This window comes from Protomyctophum bolini (genome assembly GCF_963924005.1).
Source record: "Protomyctophum bolini genome assembly, chromosome: 24".
Classification (NCBI taxonomy): Eukaryota; Metazoa; Chordata; class Actinopteri; order Myctophiformes; family Myctophidae; genus Protomyctophum; species Protomyctophum bolini.
In genome coordinates, this window is record NC_137885.1 from 6,658,011 (window position 1) to 6,679,689 (window position 21,679).

Here is a 21,679-nt window from a genome sequence, read left to right on the forward strand (position 1 = left end):
TTGATTTAACCCATTCTGACCGGGCACCCATTTTGGTGTTAGCATCATGTTATGCTTTACCTATTGAAAAATAGCAGATCTACAAGCTCATATCGCGCCACCGAGTGGCGCAATACGAGCTTGTAGGTCTGCTATTTTTGAAAAATTCGAAGAACGACTGACATTTTTAGAATCTGATCTCAGGTCAGAATGGGTTAATCAGACCAGTGTGTGTCCAGTGGAAACCTCGTATGAATCTGATCTCAGGTCAGAATGGGTTAACGGGGAGGGTCACACAACGGTGAACTCAGAGCCAGGCGAGAGACAGAATTATTCTAGATACTGTATATTTATGGTAGTTACTAGGTACTGTGACAGTATATGACAGGACTCTTTCTAGGGGGTTGGGGGGGGGGTGTGTGTGTGTGTGTGTGTGCGTGCGCTGTTCGGGGCTTATCTTGCAAATGCAAACCGCTGAACCGGCCAAATTAATTGTGCATGCTAGCTGCCCTGTATACTCCAGTAGGCCAAGGAAGTGTTTTTTAAATACTTAACTTGTATTGAATGTTATAATGAGAGTCAATGCCATATCCTCTCTGGACGTCAGAATCCAACACAAAAAAATCCTCACATCCCTCAAAAAAAAATCTGAAACCATACCCAGCAAACACGGTGATTGGTCAGGGCCTGGACCAATTAGTGACGTCTGGATTGCATTACTAAAATCTGAAAAACTAAAAGTGATCTATAAATTGGGTGCTTTTCTTGAAAAATGTTCTTCCACTGTACAAATAGGGAAAGCCTTCCGATTATGTCTATGTATATCGTGTAATCTGTAATGCATTGTATACTTTCGATTGCATACTTTTATAAATCTGTGCTCCAAACCATGTGATCATGGTCGTGAGTTTAATGATGATGATGATGATGATGATGGATTGGGGCCCGATCAAGTCAAACCAAGACTAGTCACATCTGGCCCAGAATATCACCTGATTTCAATCAACATACATTCTGGCCACTGTACGAACATGGATGAATCGGAGAGAGTTCCGATCGAGGTTATAGTTATGAATCTGATATGACTTAAGTTGATCTGGCCCATCCGTCCATCTTCAACCGCTTATCCGTAGTCTGGTCGCGGGGGCAACAGCTCCACCAGAGTGTTCCAGACTTCCCTCTCCAGAGCGACATTAGTGACTTCCTTCTGGGGGATCCCGAGACGTTCCAAGGCCAGTGAGTCGATGCGTTTGCTTCAACTGCGCCTTGGTCTGCCCCGGGGGTCTCCTCCCAGTGGGACGTGATCCTTGGTCTGCCCCGGGGGTCTCCTCCCAGTGGGACGTGCCTCGAAGACCTCCCTATAGGGAGACGCCCGAGAGGCATCCTAACCAGATGCCCCTAAGCTGGCTCCTTTCCAGGCGAAGGCGCAGCGGTTCTACTCCGAGTCTCTCTCGCGTGACTGAACTTCTCACCCCATCTCTAAGGGAGACGCCAGCCACCCGTCGAATAAAACTCATTTCGGCCGCTTGTATTCGCGACCCAGAATAAGCTATATTATTTCAACTGGTGAAGACGTCCTGGAAATGACGTAAAGATCATCCCCATATGGGCTGTGATCTGGCCTAGTCCTGAACGTCACTGGATGACGTCATTTGGCCTGCTATAGGTAATAATTAATTCAACCATTTTTATAGTGGAAGTCAAAGGTGTTGAGATTGAGCCCAGATGTGGAGTCATGCCGTAGACTGCACATCTGGCAGGTTGCTGGACACTTCCAACATATCTTACTGTACATTTACAGTATACTGTATTACATTACATTACAGTACTCGGGTGGAAACCTTTATTATTGTTTTAAAAAACTATTTAAAATCTTTTAAAAATAACCGACCTACAAGCTCACAACGCCTCACAATACGTGTCGTAGATGGAGCTTGTAGATCGGCTACCGGTATTGTTGTGCAACAGTCTTGTATGAAGTACTAGGGCATTCATTTGTAAAAAACTAAAAGTTCCTTCATGGAGAAGACATGTGGTTTCCAGTATATTTCCCAGTGGTGTAAATATAAGCGTACAACACGTCACTTTGTGAAATTGTGACGCGTTGTAAGCTTGTAAACCAGTAGGACGCCCGAGGGCCTGTTGAGAACTCTAGTTTTCGCCTGGTTGCCCGGCACGGCTGCACTAGTAATAACTTTGGGGCGGGCCCGTCTAAAGTTTGAATGGACAGGTATATCAGTCAAAAGGGAAACATGGAAGGAAGAATGGATGGGGAAGGATCAACATATGGAATGGAATGGATGGATGGATGGGGAAGGATCAACATATGGAATGTATGGATGGATGGATGGGGAAGGATCAACATATGGAATGTATGGATGGATGTATGGATGGGGAAGGATCAACATATGGAATGTATGGATGGATGTATGGATGGGGAAGGATCAACATATGGAATGTATGGATGGATTGATGGGGAAGGATCAACATATGGAATGTATGGATGGCTGGATGGGGAAGGATCAACATATGGAATGTATGGATGGATGGATGGATGGGGAAGGATCAACATATGGAATGTATGGATGGATGTATGGGGAAGGATCAACATATGGAATGTATGGATGGATGGATGGGGAAGGATCAACATATGGAATGTATGGATCGGGAAGGATCAACATATGGAATGTATGGATGGGGACGGATCAACATATGGAATGTATGGATGAATGTATGGATGGGGAAGGATCAACATATGGAATGTATGGATGAATGTATGGATGGGGAAGGATCAACATATGGAATGTATGGATGAATGTATGGATAGGGAAGGATCAACATATGGAATGTATGGATGGGGAAGGATCAACATATGGAATGTATGGATGGGGAAGGATCAACATATGGAATGTATGGATGGGGAAGGATCAACATATGGAATGTATGGATGAATATATATACGTTATGCTTCAGCTATTGAAAAATAGATCTACGCAAGCTCGTAGCGCGCCACCGAGTGTTGCGCTAGTACTTGCTGGTCAACGTGCAATGTGTAATGTTGTTGATGACAGCCAGGCCTGTACTCTGTGACGTATATCCTCACCTGTCGCTGCATGTGCTCCCCTCTGTGGACTCCAGGTGAAGCCGAAGGTCATCGAGCCTCTGGACTACGAGAGCGTTCTCCTGCAGAAGAAGACGCAGATCCTCGGCGACGTGCAGAGAGACATGCTGCAGTTCCCCCTCGATGACTTCCAGGTATTAGGCAGAGGATTTTTGGACTCAATTTTTATACATGGCAGGCTTGTTGTTAACCCATTCTGACCTGAGATCAGATTCATACGAGGTTTCCACTAGGACACACACTGGTCTGATTATAACCCATTCTGACCTGAGATCAGATTCTAAAAAAATCGTCGTTCTTCGATTTTTCAAAAAATAGCAGACCTACAAGCTTCGTAGCGCGCGCTATGAGCTTGTAGATCTGCTGTTTTTTCAATAGCTAAAGCATAACATGATGCTAACATCAAAATGCGTTCCCGTTCAGAATGGGTTAATAAGTGATTCCTAATCATGTCGGACACCCACGTTAGAAAGCATTTTTAGGGACACTTTGTATTTATCAATTTCCTGTTTACGTCATTGGTTTAGTATGTCGACAATCATACATATTAATAGTAAATGGTGCATTTATCCAAGGCACTTCATATAGATAGATTAGACACTCACCCATGAAAGGGTACGTTGCTCAAGCCAGTCGAGCAGCCCAAAAGTCCGACTCTCCGGCTCTTTGGCAAGAAGTAGACGACTCTGCGGCGAAACCTAACCGAGCGTGAAGTAACGGTCTCGCTGCAGAATGGAGGGTCGAGTGTGCCAAGAAGTCATTAACCTCCACTGGACAAACGGGTCGGACTGCATGGGAGCCTCGTCAGCTTAAAGGAGAATTCCATGCTAGAATGCTTTCTTATCTTTCTTACCTTTCTTTGTAGTTGTTACGTCCCCACCAAAGAGGTTTTTTGTGCAAAAACTCCTTATTGGCTATTTTCCCTCACCATAAGCCCTCAATGAATTGCATTGCATTGAGTGGGAATTGAATGGGGCTATATGGGGTGTTATGCTAGTTCGCTTATTTCCATCGAAAGAAGTAGTAAAGTGTGCCGCTTGGGATATTATTTAGATTATGAAGAGAGGATATATACAAAGAAATTATAATTTTGAGCGATGGAAATTAGCACAACACTCCATAGCCCCATTCAATTCCCATTCATTTTAGGGCTTATGGTAGGGGAAACAGCCAATAAGGAGCTTTTGCACAGATCTACAAGCTCATAGCGCGCCACCGAGTGGCGCGCTACGAGCTTGTAGGTCTGCTATTTTTTTTTAAATCGAAGAACGACTGACATTTTTAGAATCTGATCTCAGGTCAGAATGGGTTAATCAGACCAGTGTGTGTCCAGTGGAAACCTCGTATGAATCTGATCTCAGGTCAGAATGGGTTAAACAGTGCTTTGCATAACCGCTCCGTCATTATGTGTCCACAACGGCTCCACCTTGAGATTAAACATGACATTTTCTTCATTTGTTGCAAAATGCTGTCCCCGTATACTGTACTTCTCAATCATTACAAGATTCATTTCAAGGATAAGGATTGGTGAAATTGGTGAAAACTCTGTATAGAAGCAATTACATTGCTGGCAGTATACAAAATTACAAACTTATTTGTGATATATGTGTTTCTATCTAGTTTGTAGTCATCAAAATGGTTTGGGTAGGTAGGTAGGTAGGTAGGTAGGTAGGTACGTAGGTAGGCAGGTACTCATTGCGAACGAAGTGATTGCGAACGCAGTGAGCACTTACTATGAGACCTATAGCAGATCATGTCTGTCTGTCTGTCTGTCTGTCTGTCCCGCTATCCAAATATGGAGTGTGTTGCATCAGCAATCACTCAGCTCCATATATGGGCACAAAAGGGGCCAGGTCCACTCAGCTCCATATATGGGCACAAAAGGGGCCAGTGATTTGTTTGTTGTGGACCTGGCCCCTTTTGTGCCCATATATGGAGCTATACGTCCAAAACCCAAATATGTACGAGCTGCGTTCGCTTCCCGCGTTTGCGCGTCTTACTCGTTGTAGATAGATTGATCTACCATGCATGAACTACTTTATGATCCATCCATCCATCTTCAACCGCTTATCCGTAGTCGGGTCGCGGGGGCAACAGCTCCACCAGAGTACTCTAGACTTCCCTCTCCAGAGCAACATTAGTGACTTCCTCCTGGGGGATTCCGAGACGGATGATACTGCATGATATGATCTCTAAATTGATATATGTATCGATTGACCCGCTGCCTCAGATTACCCAGATTACCGCCCGCACATGCACTTGACTTGCGCTGTCCAAACACTCCCAGCAGCACCTGCAATATTTCATTCTGTAGCAGGGGCCGCGGGTTTGTGAGACCCTCGGCAAGGGGCCCTGTATGGGGGTAGCACTATAGATCTTATAGGTCGTCGTCCCCCCCCCCCGTTGGCTGGTGTCCCTTCCTCCAAACATCATTTAACACGCTCGATGGAAAGTTTGTTTGTGTTCAAGAGCAACTCCGAGGCCCGGCGGTCGTAGTAGTGTGTCAACATTACATCACTGCATGTTCCCCCTCCGACCGACGCACTGACGCTGAGAGCAATCTCTAGTGGTCGCTCCACTCCCTCCCAGGCTCCTCCCACTGGGGGGGGTGGGGGGGGGAGGGGGGGGGGGGGGGGGAGAGAGAGAGAGAGAGAGAAAGGAATGAGGTGGTTTTTGGTATTCTGTGTATTTCATTGTAGTGGGAGTCCAGTCCGCGGTGTTAAAACAAGTCCACCTCTACTCCGATCCAGACTGGATTTCACAACCTCTGAGTGGTTTTCATTAGGAGGTCGTCTGCAGCGCAAAGCCATTAGTAACTGTCTGTCTGTCTGTCTGTGTGTGTGTGTGTGTGTGTGTGTGTGTGTGTGTGTGTGTGTGTGTGTGTGTGTGTGTGTGTGCGTGTGCGTGTGTGTGCGTGTGCGCGCGCGTAAGGTCAGCCATCGTCTGTCCTCCTGTCTAAAACCCTCCATGTGTTTCACATCACCGGGCTCACAGGGAGCGGAGGGGGACAGCCAGACAAACACACACTTGCACGCACGCACGCACACACACACGCACACACGTGGCAGGCAGGAGGGAGTCGGAGCACTTTGAGTTGAGGAGTTGGTGAGTTTCAATGAGTGTAGGTTCGGTTCACACGCTCCGTGATGTTTTTTGAACGCTCCACCACCGGACCACATTCTGAACAGTGTTCATTTATACTGTTCTTAAGCATTATGTTATATACTTTATCTATTGAAAAATATCAGATCTACAAGCTATCGGATCTATGCAGATCTACGTACAGTACATAGAAAATGTGGCTCAAATCTTTGAATATATATATTTTTTAAAGAATCGTCCTCAGTCCTAAATTGTTTAAGTGTCGCTACACTAGCGATAATTAGCAAAGAATGAAAGCACTAATTTAATGCTCGTTCAAAACACCTTTTCATATAGGCCCTTTTTACTGTCCATGTTTAATGATCCATGACATCACAGACCCACTGCGTTGTGGGTCGCACGCACGCACGCACGCACGCACGCACACAATAGCACACTTGAGAGTGACACATCGACACACACCGACACACACTTTGACACCGGAAAAAACCCCATATTTATTGTTGATATTGTTAATACAATATCCCTCCGTTTAACCGCTTAACCCATTTTTTTTTTTTGTTATCACTGTTACATTATGCATTATGCTATGCTTTAGCTTTTGAAAAAATAGCAGATCTGCGAGCTTGTATATAGAGGTCTGCTGTTTTTTTGAAAAATCGAAGAACGACTGACACAGAAACATAGCTTTTTCAGAAAACTGTCAGGATGTAGGATTTTTTTTTTTTTTTAATCTCAGGTCAGAATGGCTTATATATAAACCCTATATATACTACTTCAGTTCACCGGGGTGCTCGTGGTGGTCCCCTCCGTTTCTTTCCCTCGACACCAAATCTCCCTTTGCGAGTCGCCTGCAGATCGGATATTTCCGTCTAATCTTTTTTTTGCAGAAGGTTGGCCTATTATGCCTCGATGCCCCAGAATGAGGACACCAGAGTGCTGAAGGTTTTCCTCTGTATGTGATGTCCTCTGGCTACACTCTCTCTCGTGCTTATTCACACTTTTCCTGGGCTGTGTGTGCTCCAGTTCCTGTTGATTTCATTGGATATCATTGGTCATCTGACCAGTTTCATTGGCTTTCATTGGATCAAATCGACAGGAACTGGAGCACACACAGCCCAGGAAAAGTGTGGATACTGGTAATGCTATTTTGACCATATAGACTTTGAAAGCCAGTGAAGCGCGGCGCAAGTTTCAAAACCCTCTCTTTCAAAGGCGTCATAACGAACGAGAAGACAAAGTGAAAAAAGGCTTCCATGGGAAATCCATGACAAGACTGGGTCAATTTTACAGTGAGTGTTAACCCCCCCCCCCCACCCATACCCGTCTCTGTGGAGTGACTGGAAACCCCCCCCCCCCAGCGCAGTGAACTGGGACACGTACTGCAGGCTGGTCTGCAGTGAACTGGGACACACTGGCTGGTCTGATGGCTTCCATGCAAGACGCTGAACATGGAGGAGGGTCTGGATGCCCTGCAGGCTCCTCTGGGTTTCGAGCGTCTCCTCTCTCTCTCTGTGTGGATCTGTCCGTCACAGTTTAGATTAGAACGTGTCAAGGATGGCATTTAATACGATTGTTGTCGGCCTATATAGAGAGAGAGAGAGATCGAAGATAGCGGTACAGTATAGCATTGCATATCAAGAGACTATTTTGTGACCAGATTTGACTGAAAGCCTGTCATCGTGCGACCGACCTCCAGCTTTTCACCAGAGGAGAAAAACAAACTGAATTTATTTATTTTTTAACCCATTCTGAACGGGAACCCATTTTGGTGTTATAGCATCATGTTATGCTTTAGCTATTGAAAAAGAGCAGATCGGCGCGCTACGAGCTTGTAGGTCTGACATTTTTTTTAGAACGACTGACATTTTTAGAATCTGATCTCAGGTCAGAATGGGTTAATCAGACCAGTGTGTGTCCAGTGGAAACCTCGTATGAATCTGATCTCGGGTCAGAAATTAGAATGGGTTAATCCAAAATGAGTTAATAAAACAGGCAGACTCTTCACATACTACTAGACAACTAGAGCATGTCTGAAATAAGCATTTTCATTGATATCAAACGAGAGAAAAATATATATTTTTTCTTTTTTGTTTGTTGAGTTGGCCTGCATCATACTCCTTGCTCTTTCGCACATGCGCGTTGTCGTTCACCTCCCTGTTTACCGCTCACAAAGAAAGGGTCGGTGCGCGTAATCTAAGGGGATCTCCGTAGTTTTGACCAGATGGATATACTAACTAAGCTCTTCATTTCTGACGTCAACATGCGATCATCGGCGACTTATATCGTATAATGTTATCGAGGTAAGCAAGCAAAAATAATAATGCCTCCCGGTTTTTGTCTTTACAGAGTAAAAGCGGCCATACCTTTCCAGCACCCTGAGCTTCTATTTTGAAAGACAAATCCCGGCGCTGATTGTGTTAACCACTTCAGCCGCAGCCACGCCACGCTCGGGAATCATTAACCCAAAATGTCTTAAATAAATAAATCCTGACAGTTTTCTGAAAAAAAAAACATGTTTCTGTATCAGTGGTGCTCAATATTTCATGTCAAGAACCCCAAAAATTATATGTAATTGGCCGCCGACACCCATCTGAAAATATGTTGTTCCAGGGACCCCCCCAGAAGCAAAGATTTGAGTTAAAAAGGTTCGTTCTGAAAAAATATATTATTCCAAATATGCGCCACATTTTCACGATTTTTCAAAAATAGCAGACCTACAAGCTCATAGCGTGCCACTCGGTGGCGCGCTATGAGCTTGTGGATCTGCAATTTTTTAACAGCTAAATTATAACAATGTTTAAAACACCAAAAGGGGTTCCCGCCCCCAAAATGGGTTAAGTATAGTTGATCTATAAACCCCCCAATCCAACCCACTGATGCTGAGTGACAAGCAGGGAGAGACACTGGCTCCCATGTTTATACAGTCTTTGGCATATGACCCCCGGCCGGCCCGGGGATCGAACCCCCACGTCCTCGCCAAGTTTCAGGGGCGGGCACTCTAACCACAAAGCCACCACTGAGCTGTTGGGGCTGTGTGTGTGCCCACTTCCCCATGCATGCACCATGCGAGTGATTTCCAAAGTGATTGTTTCCAAACACCAACCAGCAGCAGATATGGATGTGCTGTGGATCTGTCACAGTGCAGTCTGTCCTCTCATCATGCCTGCATGTCTCTCCTCTCCTCTTTCCCCCAGATCTCCACCTTGCGGCGTCAGGGCCGGACTCTGTTCTCCACCGTTCCAGAGACCGCAGAGAAGGAGGCGGAGTGTCTGTTTGTCCAAGAGGTATAAGGTCCCCCCCACCACACACCGAGCGCGAATTCGGATTTCTAAGCTGCGTTTCTCCCATCGATTTTTCCCGAAAAACACGGCCGGTGTGCAACCACCTGTACCGTTACGACTATAACTCTGTTTGTCCAAGAGGTCTCGTTACAACTAATTCTGTGGGGGAGGGGCATTCATTGGGCATTTAATTGCCCTGTACGTCAAGTGGCCAAGTCCAGGCCTGGGCGTATAGCTGAGCCATTAGAGGAAGAAAGAGTTACGTGACATTGAGGGGTCAGAAAACTGAGCGCTCGAGCAGCGCTGTTCATGCGGCCCTGGATGGAGAGGGACAAGCTGGTAAGTTTGAAATGCATTGTTTTCAACGAGGGGCGCGGCGCAAATATCAGCAACGTTAGGCAATGTGTGCAACACGACAACTGTATTGCACAGTGACAACTAAAAGTCTCTGTAATGTTTATTTTGTATACTATTACTAAAAAAAAAACGATCTAAAATAAAGGGATTTAAGATCATCATCACTGAGTCCAGTGCATTTCTCATGCCAACTTCCAGTCCAGCACTTTTCGCTATATGCCCTTCGCCAATTGCGTATATCTATTCTACGTCCGAGCATAGACATGGCCACGCCCGCGCCTGCCTCTGATTGGCCTATACCGACACTGACCGTCTTGCCTGTCCTCCGAGATGCAAGGGTACTCCGTGGTGGGAAAGAGAATGGCAACACGCGACAGTATAACTTGTAACTGTAATTTGCCATTAAATGGGGGTCCGTAGACTGTCTGACTCTTCGGCTATCTGGTGTGTAGAGCCGAGTTGGGGCCGCGGGGGCTCATGGCTGACGGTGTTGGGTGGTACGGTATGTTATATAATGGTCTCACGGGGGTCTGTACTCAGGGCGTAGTCCTGATTAGAACTGTTAGGGGATATTCTTCTACGCAGAAAATGACATCATGCTGTTATAACATGCATCTGGAACAGCTGGAGGTGCTTGCAGATGGGAAGCTGTTTTTTTTTTTCTTTTTTTTTTTCTCCTTTCTACTTCTTCCCGATTCGTACCATCACACCTGCATTATTATATATTTACTGTATATGCCTCCAAAACTTGAGGTTCACCGGCTATAATGTCCATAATTGCCTGATAAGTACGGTACTTAACCCATTCTGAACGGGAACCCATTTTGGTGTTAGCATCATGTTATGCTTTAGCTATTGAAAAATAGCAGATCTACAAGCTCATAGCACGCCACCGAGTGGCGCGCTACGAGCTTGTAGGTCTGCTATTTTTTGAAAAATCGAAGAACGACTGACATTTTTTTAATCTGATCTCAGGTCAGAATGGGTTAATCAGACCAGTGTGTGTCCAGTGGAAACCTCGTATGAATCTGATCTCAGGTCAGAATGGGTTAAAATATAAAAGTACTTGTAGTACTACTTTGCAGCAGTGCTAACCGGAGGGGACTCCATTTCCCAGCCACGGATATAATACAATTTGGCTTCTGAAAGTCTGCGTAGGATCTTTAACAGCCTGCGGTTATACAGTATGCATTATCCTTCCTTACTGTACCTGTTTGATGGAACACAGGATGCCATTTACAGTATATAGCCAGCCATTTATACATAGCTACTGTACAGAGAGAGACTCCTCGGGGCTAAAAAAGTCTTTGTCTCGTTGATTCAATTGGGTATAATAAATACTAATAATAATAATGCAATTTAGCCGTCTTATCGTTCAAGTTTCTACTCGATGCCTGCCTGCCTTTTAGGGGGAACAAAGATCCATGCGAGTTCACTCACTTCTTACCATTAAACCCTTGCCTTTTCATTTCTTCTGAGGGAATACGGATTTGGCTTTATATTGCCAAAGGAAGTGTAATAAACCTCAGCCCTCCGTCTGGGGCCGTATCTTTATTAATGACCTCTTCAAAATGTGTTCACGCTAAAATGACCCTCACTCACCACCTCCTCAATTCTCTCTCTCTCTCTCTCTCTCTCTCTCTCTCTCTCTCTCTCTCTCCCCCTGCAGTGCATCAAGACGTACAACTCCGACTGGCACCTTGTCAATTACAAGTATGAGGAATATTCTGGAGATTTCCGCCAGCTCCCTAAGTGAGTCCCTCCCTGCGTGTGCGTGTGCTCGTGCGTGTGCGCATATTGTCCATGTCCATGTTGATATGTGGCCATGCTGTATTGCGTGTCCATTTCAGCTGTAGTTAACAGGTGTGTTGAGGTGTCGACAGCCCTGCTGACAGGCTCGTTGAAGGGGGGGGGGGGGGGGGAGCCGCTCTCTTTTAGGTCCTCACAATTTCTCACCACCACCGACACTATGTTCAGTTTAAGACCATGCGTATGACTCTAAAAATCATATACAGCCCTGTGCTGTGCTGTGCTGTGCTGTGCTGTGCTGTACTGTACTGTGCTGTGCTGTGCTGTGCTGTGCTGTGCAAGTCATTGTAAAGGCTTATCCATATAGTCCAGTTCTCGGAGAAGAGGTGACCACCGAAGATGTATAAGTCTTGCTGCGGTGGTCGCCGCTCACCAGGGGTGTAACAATACATTTTAACAGAGATAACGGTCGATACGATACATGGACGATACTGGTTCATTATGGTCGATACGATACGTCCATCATGATACGATTCGATGATTTTAAAGTAAAGTAACTGTTTTAACCCCTTTTGGTGTTTATGTTATGCTTTAGCTATTGAAAAAATAGCAGATCTAAAAGCTCATGGCGCGCCACCAAGTGGCGCGCTACGAGCTTGTAGCTCTGCGATTTTTGAAAAATCGAAGAACGACTGACATAAAAACATAGCTTTTCCAGAAAACTGTCAGAATATAGAAGACATTTATAGAATTTGATCTCAGGTCAAAATGGGTTTTGACATGGGTTTTGACATCAACATTATATTAAACTGAGTAATTAAACCCCCCTTTTTATTTATTCTTCAAAAAATTGCTAAATACCACGCATGCGCGAAACCATAGCGTTGATACAATCGGTTATTTGCATTGCAAAACGCATACGATGCGATACAAAAGGCAATGTTGCTGTTTTCATTTCGATATACTTTCTTGAAATTAACCCATTTTGGGCAGGGAACCGGTTTTGATGTTAGCATTATGTTATGTTTTAGCTAAATCGAAGAACGACTGACATAGAAACTGACTTTTTCAAAAAAAATTGTCAGGATGTAGAAGACATTTTTTGAATCTGATCTCCGGTCAGAATGGGTTAAAATCGACTTTTCAATAACATCTCTCTGTTTTCACTAAGCACCGTTTTGGTGGTCACCTCTTTACTGAAAACTGCGCTATTGAATAGGCCTTATAACAGTCTCCCATTATATGCAGTTGTAACTAGCACACAGCCCACAACAACAGCACTGCAACAGGCCTGTTGCAACCTGTTCTCTCCCACCCATCTCGTCAAATGGACATTAATGTACATTTGTATACCTCTAAAAATGTCTTTGTTTCTTCCCAAGTCACTGCTGCTAAATGCAGTGCAAAAGGATCAAAACCAAGTCACTCTGTTAAAACCCATTTAGACCTGAATGTCTTACCTGACAGTTTTCTGAAAAAACCTGTGTTTTCTATGTAAGTGGTTCTCAAACATTTTCATGTCAAGAACCCCCAAATATATATGTATATGTATATGTATACATATATATATATGTGTGTATTTGGCCGCCGACCCCCATGTGAAAATATGTTGTTCACATGAGGGACCTCCCCAGCAAAGATTTGAGTTAAAATGTTCACTCTGTAATAAAAGTTCATAGCGCTGAACTCGGTGCCGCTCTGTGAGCTTGTAGATCTGCTATTCTTCAATAGCTAAAGTATAACAATGCTTTTAAAACACCAAAAGAGGTTCCCGCGCCCAGAATGGGTTGACGCAAAACGACGAAAAGCATGTTGAACGCTGCAGGGTCGCAAATAGGAAAAAGACGGAACTCATCCATATATTCAAACACAACAGAGTTCAAGTTGTATTTTATTTTATTTCACGTAGTGTTTTATTGTTTTCGAAGCACTAAAAAAAAACAATGTTCAGAATCATGTTCCAATTATAAGCCACAACAAAAAAAAGTCCCCAGATGTCTTCCGGCCGGCGGGGTGATTTTTTTATTTGTTGCATCTGTGTTGCTCGTTTGGGTGCTGTGCTGTTTCTGTAGTTATACAGTATATGGTTTTGAGGCCCGTCGTAAAAAAAAAACGTCCTGAGATTCTGTACTGGTTTTTTTACAGTCCATGGTGCGCTGAGTGAATGTGTTCCACAGACGGATCCCTGGAAAGGATGGAAAAACGTGTGTAGTTGTGGAAGTTAAACCAATGTCACACAATAGCACACTTCCTGTGTTTTTTCCAGGATGAATCGGGGCTATTCTGGGAGCGTTCTGCAACTCTGTGATGTCACTGAAACAAAGTAGAACATCCTTTCCTCGCAGAGCCGCGTGTCCTCAGTCTGAGCTACTTTACCTCAGTCAGGGTTGAGAATCACTGCTATCGCCGTACAAATCTTCTCTTATGGGGGTCCCTGGTATCTCTTTTCAAATGGGGGGTTCGTGGGATATTTAGTGTCAATTTGGGGGGGTATTTGGGGGAAAGATGTACCGATGAAATATTACGTTAAGGACAAAAAGCATGGCAATACCTCATATACGTAACGTAAGCTAAGAACTTAACAGTGGAATATCTATGTAATGAAACTATAGGCTACTAGAATACTGGACAACTCACCCCGGTGCTTGCCCGTTTTTCCTCCCGGAGTTTTCACCAGTGGGGGGGGATCACTTTGTAATAATAATTATGCTATTGGCTGTTTGTATTATTTTTGGAAAAATATAAAAAGATACTCCTGTTGGAAAGGCTATATTATTTTACTTATATTGAGCCTATGAACAATTTAGTATTATTTAGTATAATATGTAAGGTTTTGCCCACTCAAATGGTACCTCGTCAGATAATCCCCCCACATATCCTACAACAACTTCTGTGAACAGACTTCACTGTAGTAGCTTTTCGTGAATTATATTTGTACTTATAGGCTGTTCTGCTGTCATGAAAGTTTATAGTTAGATAAATTCAGAGTCCAGACGTCTGCTGTCCGGCCTCTCCCACCCCTCACTGGGGACAATTCTGGGAGGAAAACAGAAACGGGGTGAGTTGTCCGGCTAATATATAGTGCTAAGTCTACATAAAATGCTATATAAGTCTACATAAGTTGAGCCTTTGTATACGCCTGTAGGAGGTCAAGGATAGGTCAAGTGTGGGCTTAGTTTTCTGACCCTCAATGTGGTATAACTCTGTCTTCCTCTATGGCTCTGGGCGTGGGGCTAATGCACGGTGCAGATGTTCCATGTCACGCTTCCAAAACATTGTAGCATAAAACACTGGAGGACAAACAACAAACCCTTGGCCCCCGACATTGTTGTTTATGCTAGTTTGCTCCCTGGAGCTTGTTCGGCCCCGGTTGAGGTCACAGGGGGTCAAATTGTGCTTTTTTGGGGGGGTTTGAACTCATGGCAACAGCTGAGCCACGTATACGCACGTTGACGAGTCGTGACGACAGCTGTGTTGCCGAAGTATCCCCGAGAAAGATGTGCTTGGAGCCAGTGAACAGTGGTGGAGAAAAGTAACAGCAATTGCATGAAACATTAAAATAACAGCAGTAATGCAATGCAGTGAGTTACATGAATGACGAGGAATTTAAAAGATGAACTGAAAGCAAGAGTGTGGAAGTGTATAGGTCTTGAGCTGTGCTTTAAAAATGTCTACAGAGGCTGCTTTTGTCGAAGGTACAGTGGGAGTTTGTTCCACGTCGTCGGCCCCTAGAAGCAGAAAGCTGCGTCACCGTGTTTCTTTTTAGTTGCCATTTATTTTAGGCACAGCGAGCAGGCCAGCAGTGGAAGACCTGAGGGGGGGCGGCTCGGGACATTATTAGGCAGGCAGTCATGTAGGTAGGAAGGTGCGAGACCATCGAGAGCTTTATAAACAAGTAAAATAATTTTAAAATCAATCCTAAAAACAACCGATGCAGATGTACTAGAGTGAATGGACAGTGGTGGGAAAAAAGTATTCCAATAATGCAATATAGAAATACTCTGTTTACAAGTAAAAAGTCCGGAATTCAAAATGTATTTGAGTAAAAGTATCTGCATCAAAATGTACTTAAAGTGCCAAGAGTAAAAGTACTCACTGTGAAGAATGTCCCGAGTTTGCAAATGTTTACAAATCTTTTTTTGGAAATAGCAGATCTACAAGCTCACAATGCGTCATGTCGCGACACATTGTATGAGCTTGTAGATCGGCTACTTTCAAATGGCCGAAATGTATATACAGGGCTGAAGAAATTCAAAGTCCAGCCGTCTGCCTCTCATAGCTCATAGCTTGTAGATCTGCTATTTGTAGATTTGTAGATCTGCTATTTTTTCAAAAACCCCTGGTCCCTGGAACTAAATATTTTCAGATGGGGGTCCGCGGCCAAACACAGATAATTCTGGGGGTCCTTGACATGAAAAAGGTTGAGCACCAACTGACATAGAATTAGAAACATGGGTAGTACAGTACTTTAGTAAATGTACTTAGTTACTTTCCACCACGTGCGAATGAACACATTGTATAGTGTTATGAATGGAGACAGCAGGGCGTTGCATGCTATACCAATGTAGACATTGTTACTTCTGTGTGTGTGTGTGTGTGTGTGTGTGTGTGTGTGTGTGTGTGTGTGTGTGCACAATGGGGTCAGTATGCCGTGAAGCTAATGGAAAGCTTGTCTGACATGCGTTTGAAATAGAAGAGGGCATGGTGTGTGTGTGTGCGTGCGTGTGCGTGCGTGCATGCGTGCGTGCATGGTGTGTGTGTGTGTGCGTGTGTGTGTGTGCGTGCGTGGTGTGTGCGTGCGTGGTGTGTGTGTGTGTGTGTGTGCGTGCGAATGGCAGAGTGCTGTCAAAAATCTCACAATGATCTTCATTGTGAGGTGATGAGCGGAGAGTATAATAATAATAAATTATTATTATTATTATTAATTATTAATAATAATTCTGTAGATTAGGGGGGGGGTGAAAAATAAAGATATTTCCTATAATCTATTTGTTTTTGTCGAGGTTTTCTTTTACTCTACTTCTGCCGATTGAAGTAACTAACTATAAGTAATCTAACTGAGCTCATGATTTTGGCTGAATTCAGGGGTGAAAAACCATTTATAAATTCATCAAAAGTTACGAATGTATCAAAGTTTACTGGCTATTCTTATTTCTTTACGCCTATCCTAAGATATGTTGGGGGCGGTCATTTTCTCTTTTTTCTTTCCAGCAAATCACCTCGACCGGAGAAGCTGGCCGCTCATCTGTTCGAGGTGGACGAAGACGTGGAAAAGGATGAGGTAAGAAGTTGAACGTTATAACCAGGTTTGGGAAAAAGCCATTTAACCCATTCTGAACAGGAACCCATTTTGGTGTTTTGCATCATGTTATGCTTTAGCTATTGAAAAATAGCAGATCTACAAGCTCATAGCGCGCCACCGAGTGGCGCGCTACGAGCTTGTAGGTCTGCTATTTTTGAAAAATCGAAGAACGACTGACATTTTTTAGAATCTGATCTCAGGTCAGAATGGGTTCATCAGACCAGTGTGTGTCCAGTGGAAACCTCGTATGAATCTGATCTCAGGTCAGAATGGGTTAAACGCTCTCTGGTGGAAACGCGATCCTTCTTCCGAATCACACTTGATGTTGCTCAATAATTACTGCTGTGGCGATCTGTCATACTGCTGTAGCCCTTGACAGTTAACCCATTTAGTCAGACCCGAGGACCTTTCTTCTATACAAATGCCTTCAGTTTTCTGAAAAAACCCCATGTTTCTATTATGTCAATCGCTCTCAAACATGTTCATGTCAAGGCCCCCCCCCAAATATTATATATGTAATTGGACGCCGACCCCCCATCTGAAAATATGCTGACAGCCCTCCGTATTTGAGCCACATTCTAGCCTATGCTTCGACGTGCGGTGGAGATCGCAATGCTACACCAGACTTCCCGGTCCTTCGTTGCCACCCCCAGTTCCTGCCTACTGAAGCATGTGTCCCTATAGCGATGACACAGCTGCCCTATTAGCTTGGATTCCCCATCGATGATGTCACTGGTGGACGGGTTTCTGAACTGCCCGCAGCCCTCCTATGAGACACAGACTGGTTTCTGAACTGCCCACAGCCCTCCTATGAGACACAGACTGGTTTCTGAACAGCCCACAGCCCTCCTATGAGACACAGACTGGTTTCTTAACTGCCCGCGGCCCTCCTATGAGACACAGACTGGTTTCTGAACTGCCCACGGCCCTCCTATGAGACACAGACTGGTTTCTGAACTGCCCGCAGCCCTCCTATGAGACACAGACTGGTTTGTGAACTGCTCACGGCCCTCCTATGAGACACAGACTGGTTCCTGAACCGCCCACCGCCCTCCTATGAGACACAGGCCGAGTAGAAAGAAGCTATTTTGTGGTCCTAGAAGTTTGGATATTCATTTGCGTTTTAATCTAAAGGGCCACCCTTTATTTCAGCATATCATATTATGGTACATGCATGGCAGAACCTCTCTTTACATTTCCCAGCGGCCTGACTGGCTTGTCACACACACACACACACACACACACACACACACACACACACACACACACACACACACACACATCTCGAGATTGAGAGGTCACTCTCACAACATATGATACACCGACCCGATAATTACCTTGCTTCAGGAATTGATTGGATTAAAGGCTGTTGACCTTTTAGTGGCCGGTCAGGATGTGGTGGTTGGAAACTAAGGCCCTGGAGACGGTCTGCAGCACTGAGTTTAACGCCTTCAGGACAGGACACATCTTTTGGTGTTTTAAGCATTATGTTATACTTTAGCTGTTGAAAAATAGCAGATCTATACAAGCTCATAGCGCTACGAGCTTTGGATATATATTCTTTCAGAGCGAACGTTTTTAACTCAAATCTTTGCTTCTTGGGGTCCCTGGAACAATTTTTTTTCAGATAGGTGCCAAATACGGATAATTCTGGGGGTCCTTGAAGTGAAAATTGTTGTGACAGGCGAGCAGGAGAGGTTATGTGTGCGCACGCACGCACGCGTACACTACAGTGTGTGTTCAAACCCACATCAATGCAAAGGGAGTGCGTCATTGTCTCTTGTTGTTGTTTTTTGCGCCGGCCGCGCCGCCACGCCCGAAATGCGACGTTCCCCCTCCTGTCCTGACTCCTAATTACCTCGTTACCTCCAACAGGACACAGCCTCGCTGGGCGCCCAGAAGGGAGGGGTCTCCAAGCACGGCTGGCTGTACAAAGGAAACATGAACAGCGCCATCAGCGTCACCATGAGGGTGAGTGTTTCACCACCGTCACACTAAACTACACTACCCACAGTGCATCTGGAGTACACTAATGCTATGACGAAAAATGTTCACCGACTACCTTTTTTCACTGAAGAAAACTAAATGAAAACTATAGGCTACGATGACTAAAAACTATAATAAGACTAAATATATTGACAATTTCATCAACAAATACAAACTAGACTAAAGTGTTACGTATGAAGTAGCCTCGGAAACCCAGACGTTTTTATTTCCAGGAGGTAAAGAACACACACGCCTCTCTCTCTCTGTCGCTCTAATTAATTAGTCTCATGTCGCGCAGCTGCGCATAGTTTCTCCCGGCGGATCCTGCCGGGAGCTGCCTGTACGTGCCATGAAAAGCATAGGTGAGTTCCAGGCTATACGTATGAAGGGACTATAGTCATTTTACACTTGGTTGCATACTGAAAAGAGACGATCCTGTAGGGGTCACCCCACTGAGTCTGGACCCCCTGGGACTCCTCCAAGGACCCCACTTTGGCAACGACTGCCCCACACATGCACTGTGTCCTTTAACACTCGTCATTTTACTGTGGAGACGTGATTACTCATGTTTACAACCACATTATAGTTTGTATAGGTAGTAAGTAGTCGTTCCTCAACATCCGTGTGGTTATACGTTATGATGTAGTAAGGGCCTCTCCTTTTCAATCACGTGTGTAAATACCGGCACATTTTCATCCTCCTGTATAACGATACGACATCTATATTGGTCTTCTACAGTATAGCCTGCTGTGGTTTGCAGTGGATTTTCTCCTACGTTTTATTTCCCACGCCCTGTTGAGGTATTTTTAGAGAAAAGAGAGGCCCATTTGGTTTGTTTATGTTCTCCCCAGAGCCATAGAGTAGACAGAGTTACGACAACTACGTTCTCTTCATGGGGCTTCAGTCCAATGGCGGCTCTTATAGACTTCTATTGAGAATGCATGGGGACAACAAATGGGGACAAGTCCTGGACCGGAAGTATAGGCAGAAATGCATTGGACCCAGGCCCAGCTTTAATGATTGTTAAATCCCTTTATTTTAGATTGTTTTGTAGTAATTGTACAACATAAACATTACAGAGACCTTTAGTTGTTACTGTACAATACTTTAAAACAGTTGTCGTGTTGCACACATTGCCTACAATGTCTCTTATTTGCGTCGCCCCTCGTTGAAAACAATGTATTTCAGACTACCAGCTTGTCCCTCTCCATCCAGGGCTGCATGAACAGAGGTCGAGCGCTCGGTTTTCTTGACCCCCTCAATGTCGTAACTCTGTTCTGACTCTATATGGCTCTGGTTTATGTTCCCCTCCCCATGCAGTCCTTCAAGAGAAGGTACTTCCATCTGGCCCAGCTGGGAGACGGTTCCTACAACCTGAACTTCTACAAGGACGAGAAGACCTCCAAGGAGCCCAAGGGAACCATCTTCCTGGACTCCTGCATGGGCGTCGTTCAGGTACACCATGAATGTCCGTCTAATTTGTAAATGTCTTTTTCTTTTTAGTTTTATCTCTACTATTACTTGAAATGATTGTACATTGAATGCTGTATATCCTTTTGCATATCCCCCTGATGTGTGTTATGTACCCATTGTCTCTTGTGTACACATACTGTACATATAGGCACACGTACACATACGCACTCACACGAAAAGAAGAAAAAACGAATAATATAATTATTACATAACACATTCCTAAAACACTCACATGGACACGCTCACTCATACACTCATACACATCCATAGCTCTGGTCCGTAGCCTTCTACTGCTTCAGTATAAGGCTATATGGGACTTTCGGTTTAGAATCTCAAATCGAAATCAGACCAGCCTCTCCTCTTTAGCGTAAATAAAAAGAACGTTTTTGCTACTCACCAAAACAAAGGTGGGTTGTGTCATTAGAAAGCTTACTTTCCTTAGTGGACGCACTCTGATCCTCCCCCCCCCCCCCCCCCCCCCCCCCCCACCACCACCACACATGGGGAAAAATGGGGATTTAGTTTCCACCGGGAAAAAAAATACTTTTAGTTACTCCAATACACCCTCTACCGATATTGCCCAGAGAACTGCCTCATATAGAGAATATTTTTCCTCCGGTTTTTTTCTGGCCAAAAAGTACCGTTTATATGTGTGGTGGGGGGCTCAGAGTGCGTCCACTAAGGAAAATAGGCTTTCTAATGACACAACCCGCCTTTGTTTTGGTGAGTAGCAAAAACGTTCTTTTTACTTACGCTAAAGACGAGAGGCTGGTCTAATTTCGATTTGAGATTTTAAACCGAAAGTCCCATAGCCTTATACTGAAGCAGTAGAAGGCTATGGGACCAGAGCTAACACATTCATTGCTGTGTTACATTTTTAACTAAAGAAAAAAAAAAAGATATGCCCGGCAGGGACCCCCAATATAAGAGAAGATTTATACGGCTATAGCAGGGATTCTCATTTCAAGGACCCCCAGTCTGACATGCATTAGTCTACGGACCCCCCCCCCCCCATTTAATGGCATTTCTATATCTGGGACCCCCAATTTATATTGTATGAAATCAATGATAATTTAACTCTGAGAGTGTAACGGGTCCATTTGGTTCCATTTGTACACTCTCAGAGTTACAGGCCCTATGGGTCCATTTGGTTCCTGACTATCATGTAGCTGGGGAACTCCCTCAAGGACCCCTGGGGGTCCCCGGACCCCACTTTGGGAACCACTGCACTATTAGCCTGGAACTCACCTATGCTTTTTATGGCATAGGCATGCTCCCGGCAGGATCCGCCGGGAGAATATATGTGCAGCTGCGCGACATGAGACT

The 21,679-nt window shown here is 44.6% G+C and overlaps 1 protein-coding gene across 4 annotated transcripts in view; it reads left to right on the forward strand.

Annotated features, from left to right (window-relative positions):
- The window catches only part of LOC308311920 (dedicator of cytokinesis protein 9-like), a 157,543-nt gene that overhangs the window by 48,778 nt on the left and 87,086 nt on the right, over nucleotides 1-21,679 (forward strand). For 3 of the 4 annotated variants that reach the window (XM_080758717.1, XM_080758716.1, XM_080758715.1), the window contains exons 2-7: nucleotides 3,118-3,234; nucleotides 9,400-9,489; nucleotides 11,513-11,595; nucleotides 16,804-16,873; nucleotides 18,770-18,865; nucleotides 20,201-20,335. In XM_080758717.1, the coding sequence (XP_080614843.1) occupies nucleotides 3,118-3,234; nucleotides 9,400-9,489; nucleotides 11,513-11,595; nucleotides 16,804-16,873; nucleotides 18,770-18,865; nucleotides 20,201-20,335 (591 nt within the window). Of the gene's footprint in view, nucleotides 1-3,117; nucleotides 3,235-9,399; nucleotides 9,490-11,512; nucleotides 11,596-16,803; nucleotides 16,874-18,769; nucleotides 18,866-20,200; nucleotides 20,336-21,679 lie in introns of those variants that run through there. The other variant, XM_080758718.1, reaches the window with a different exon arrangement.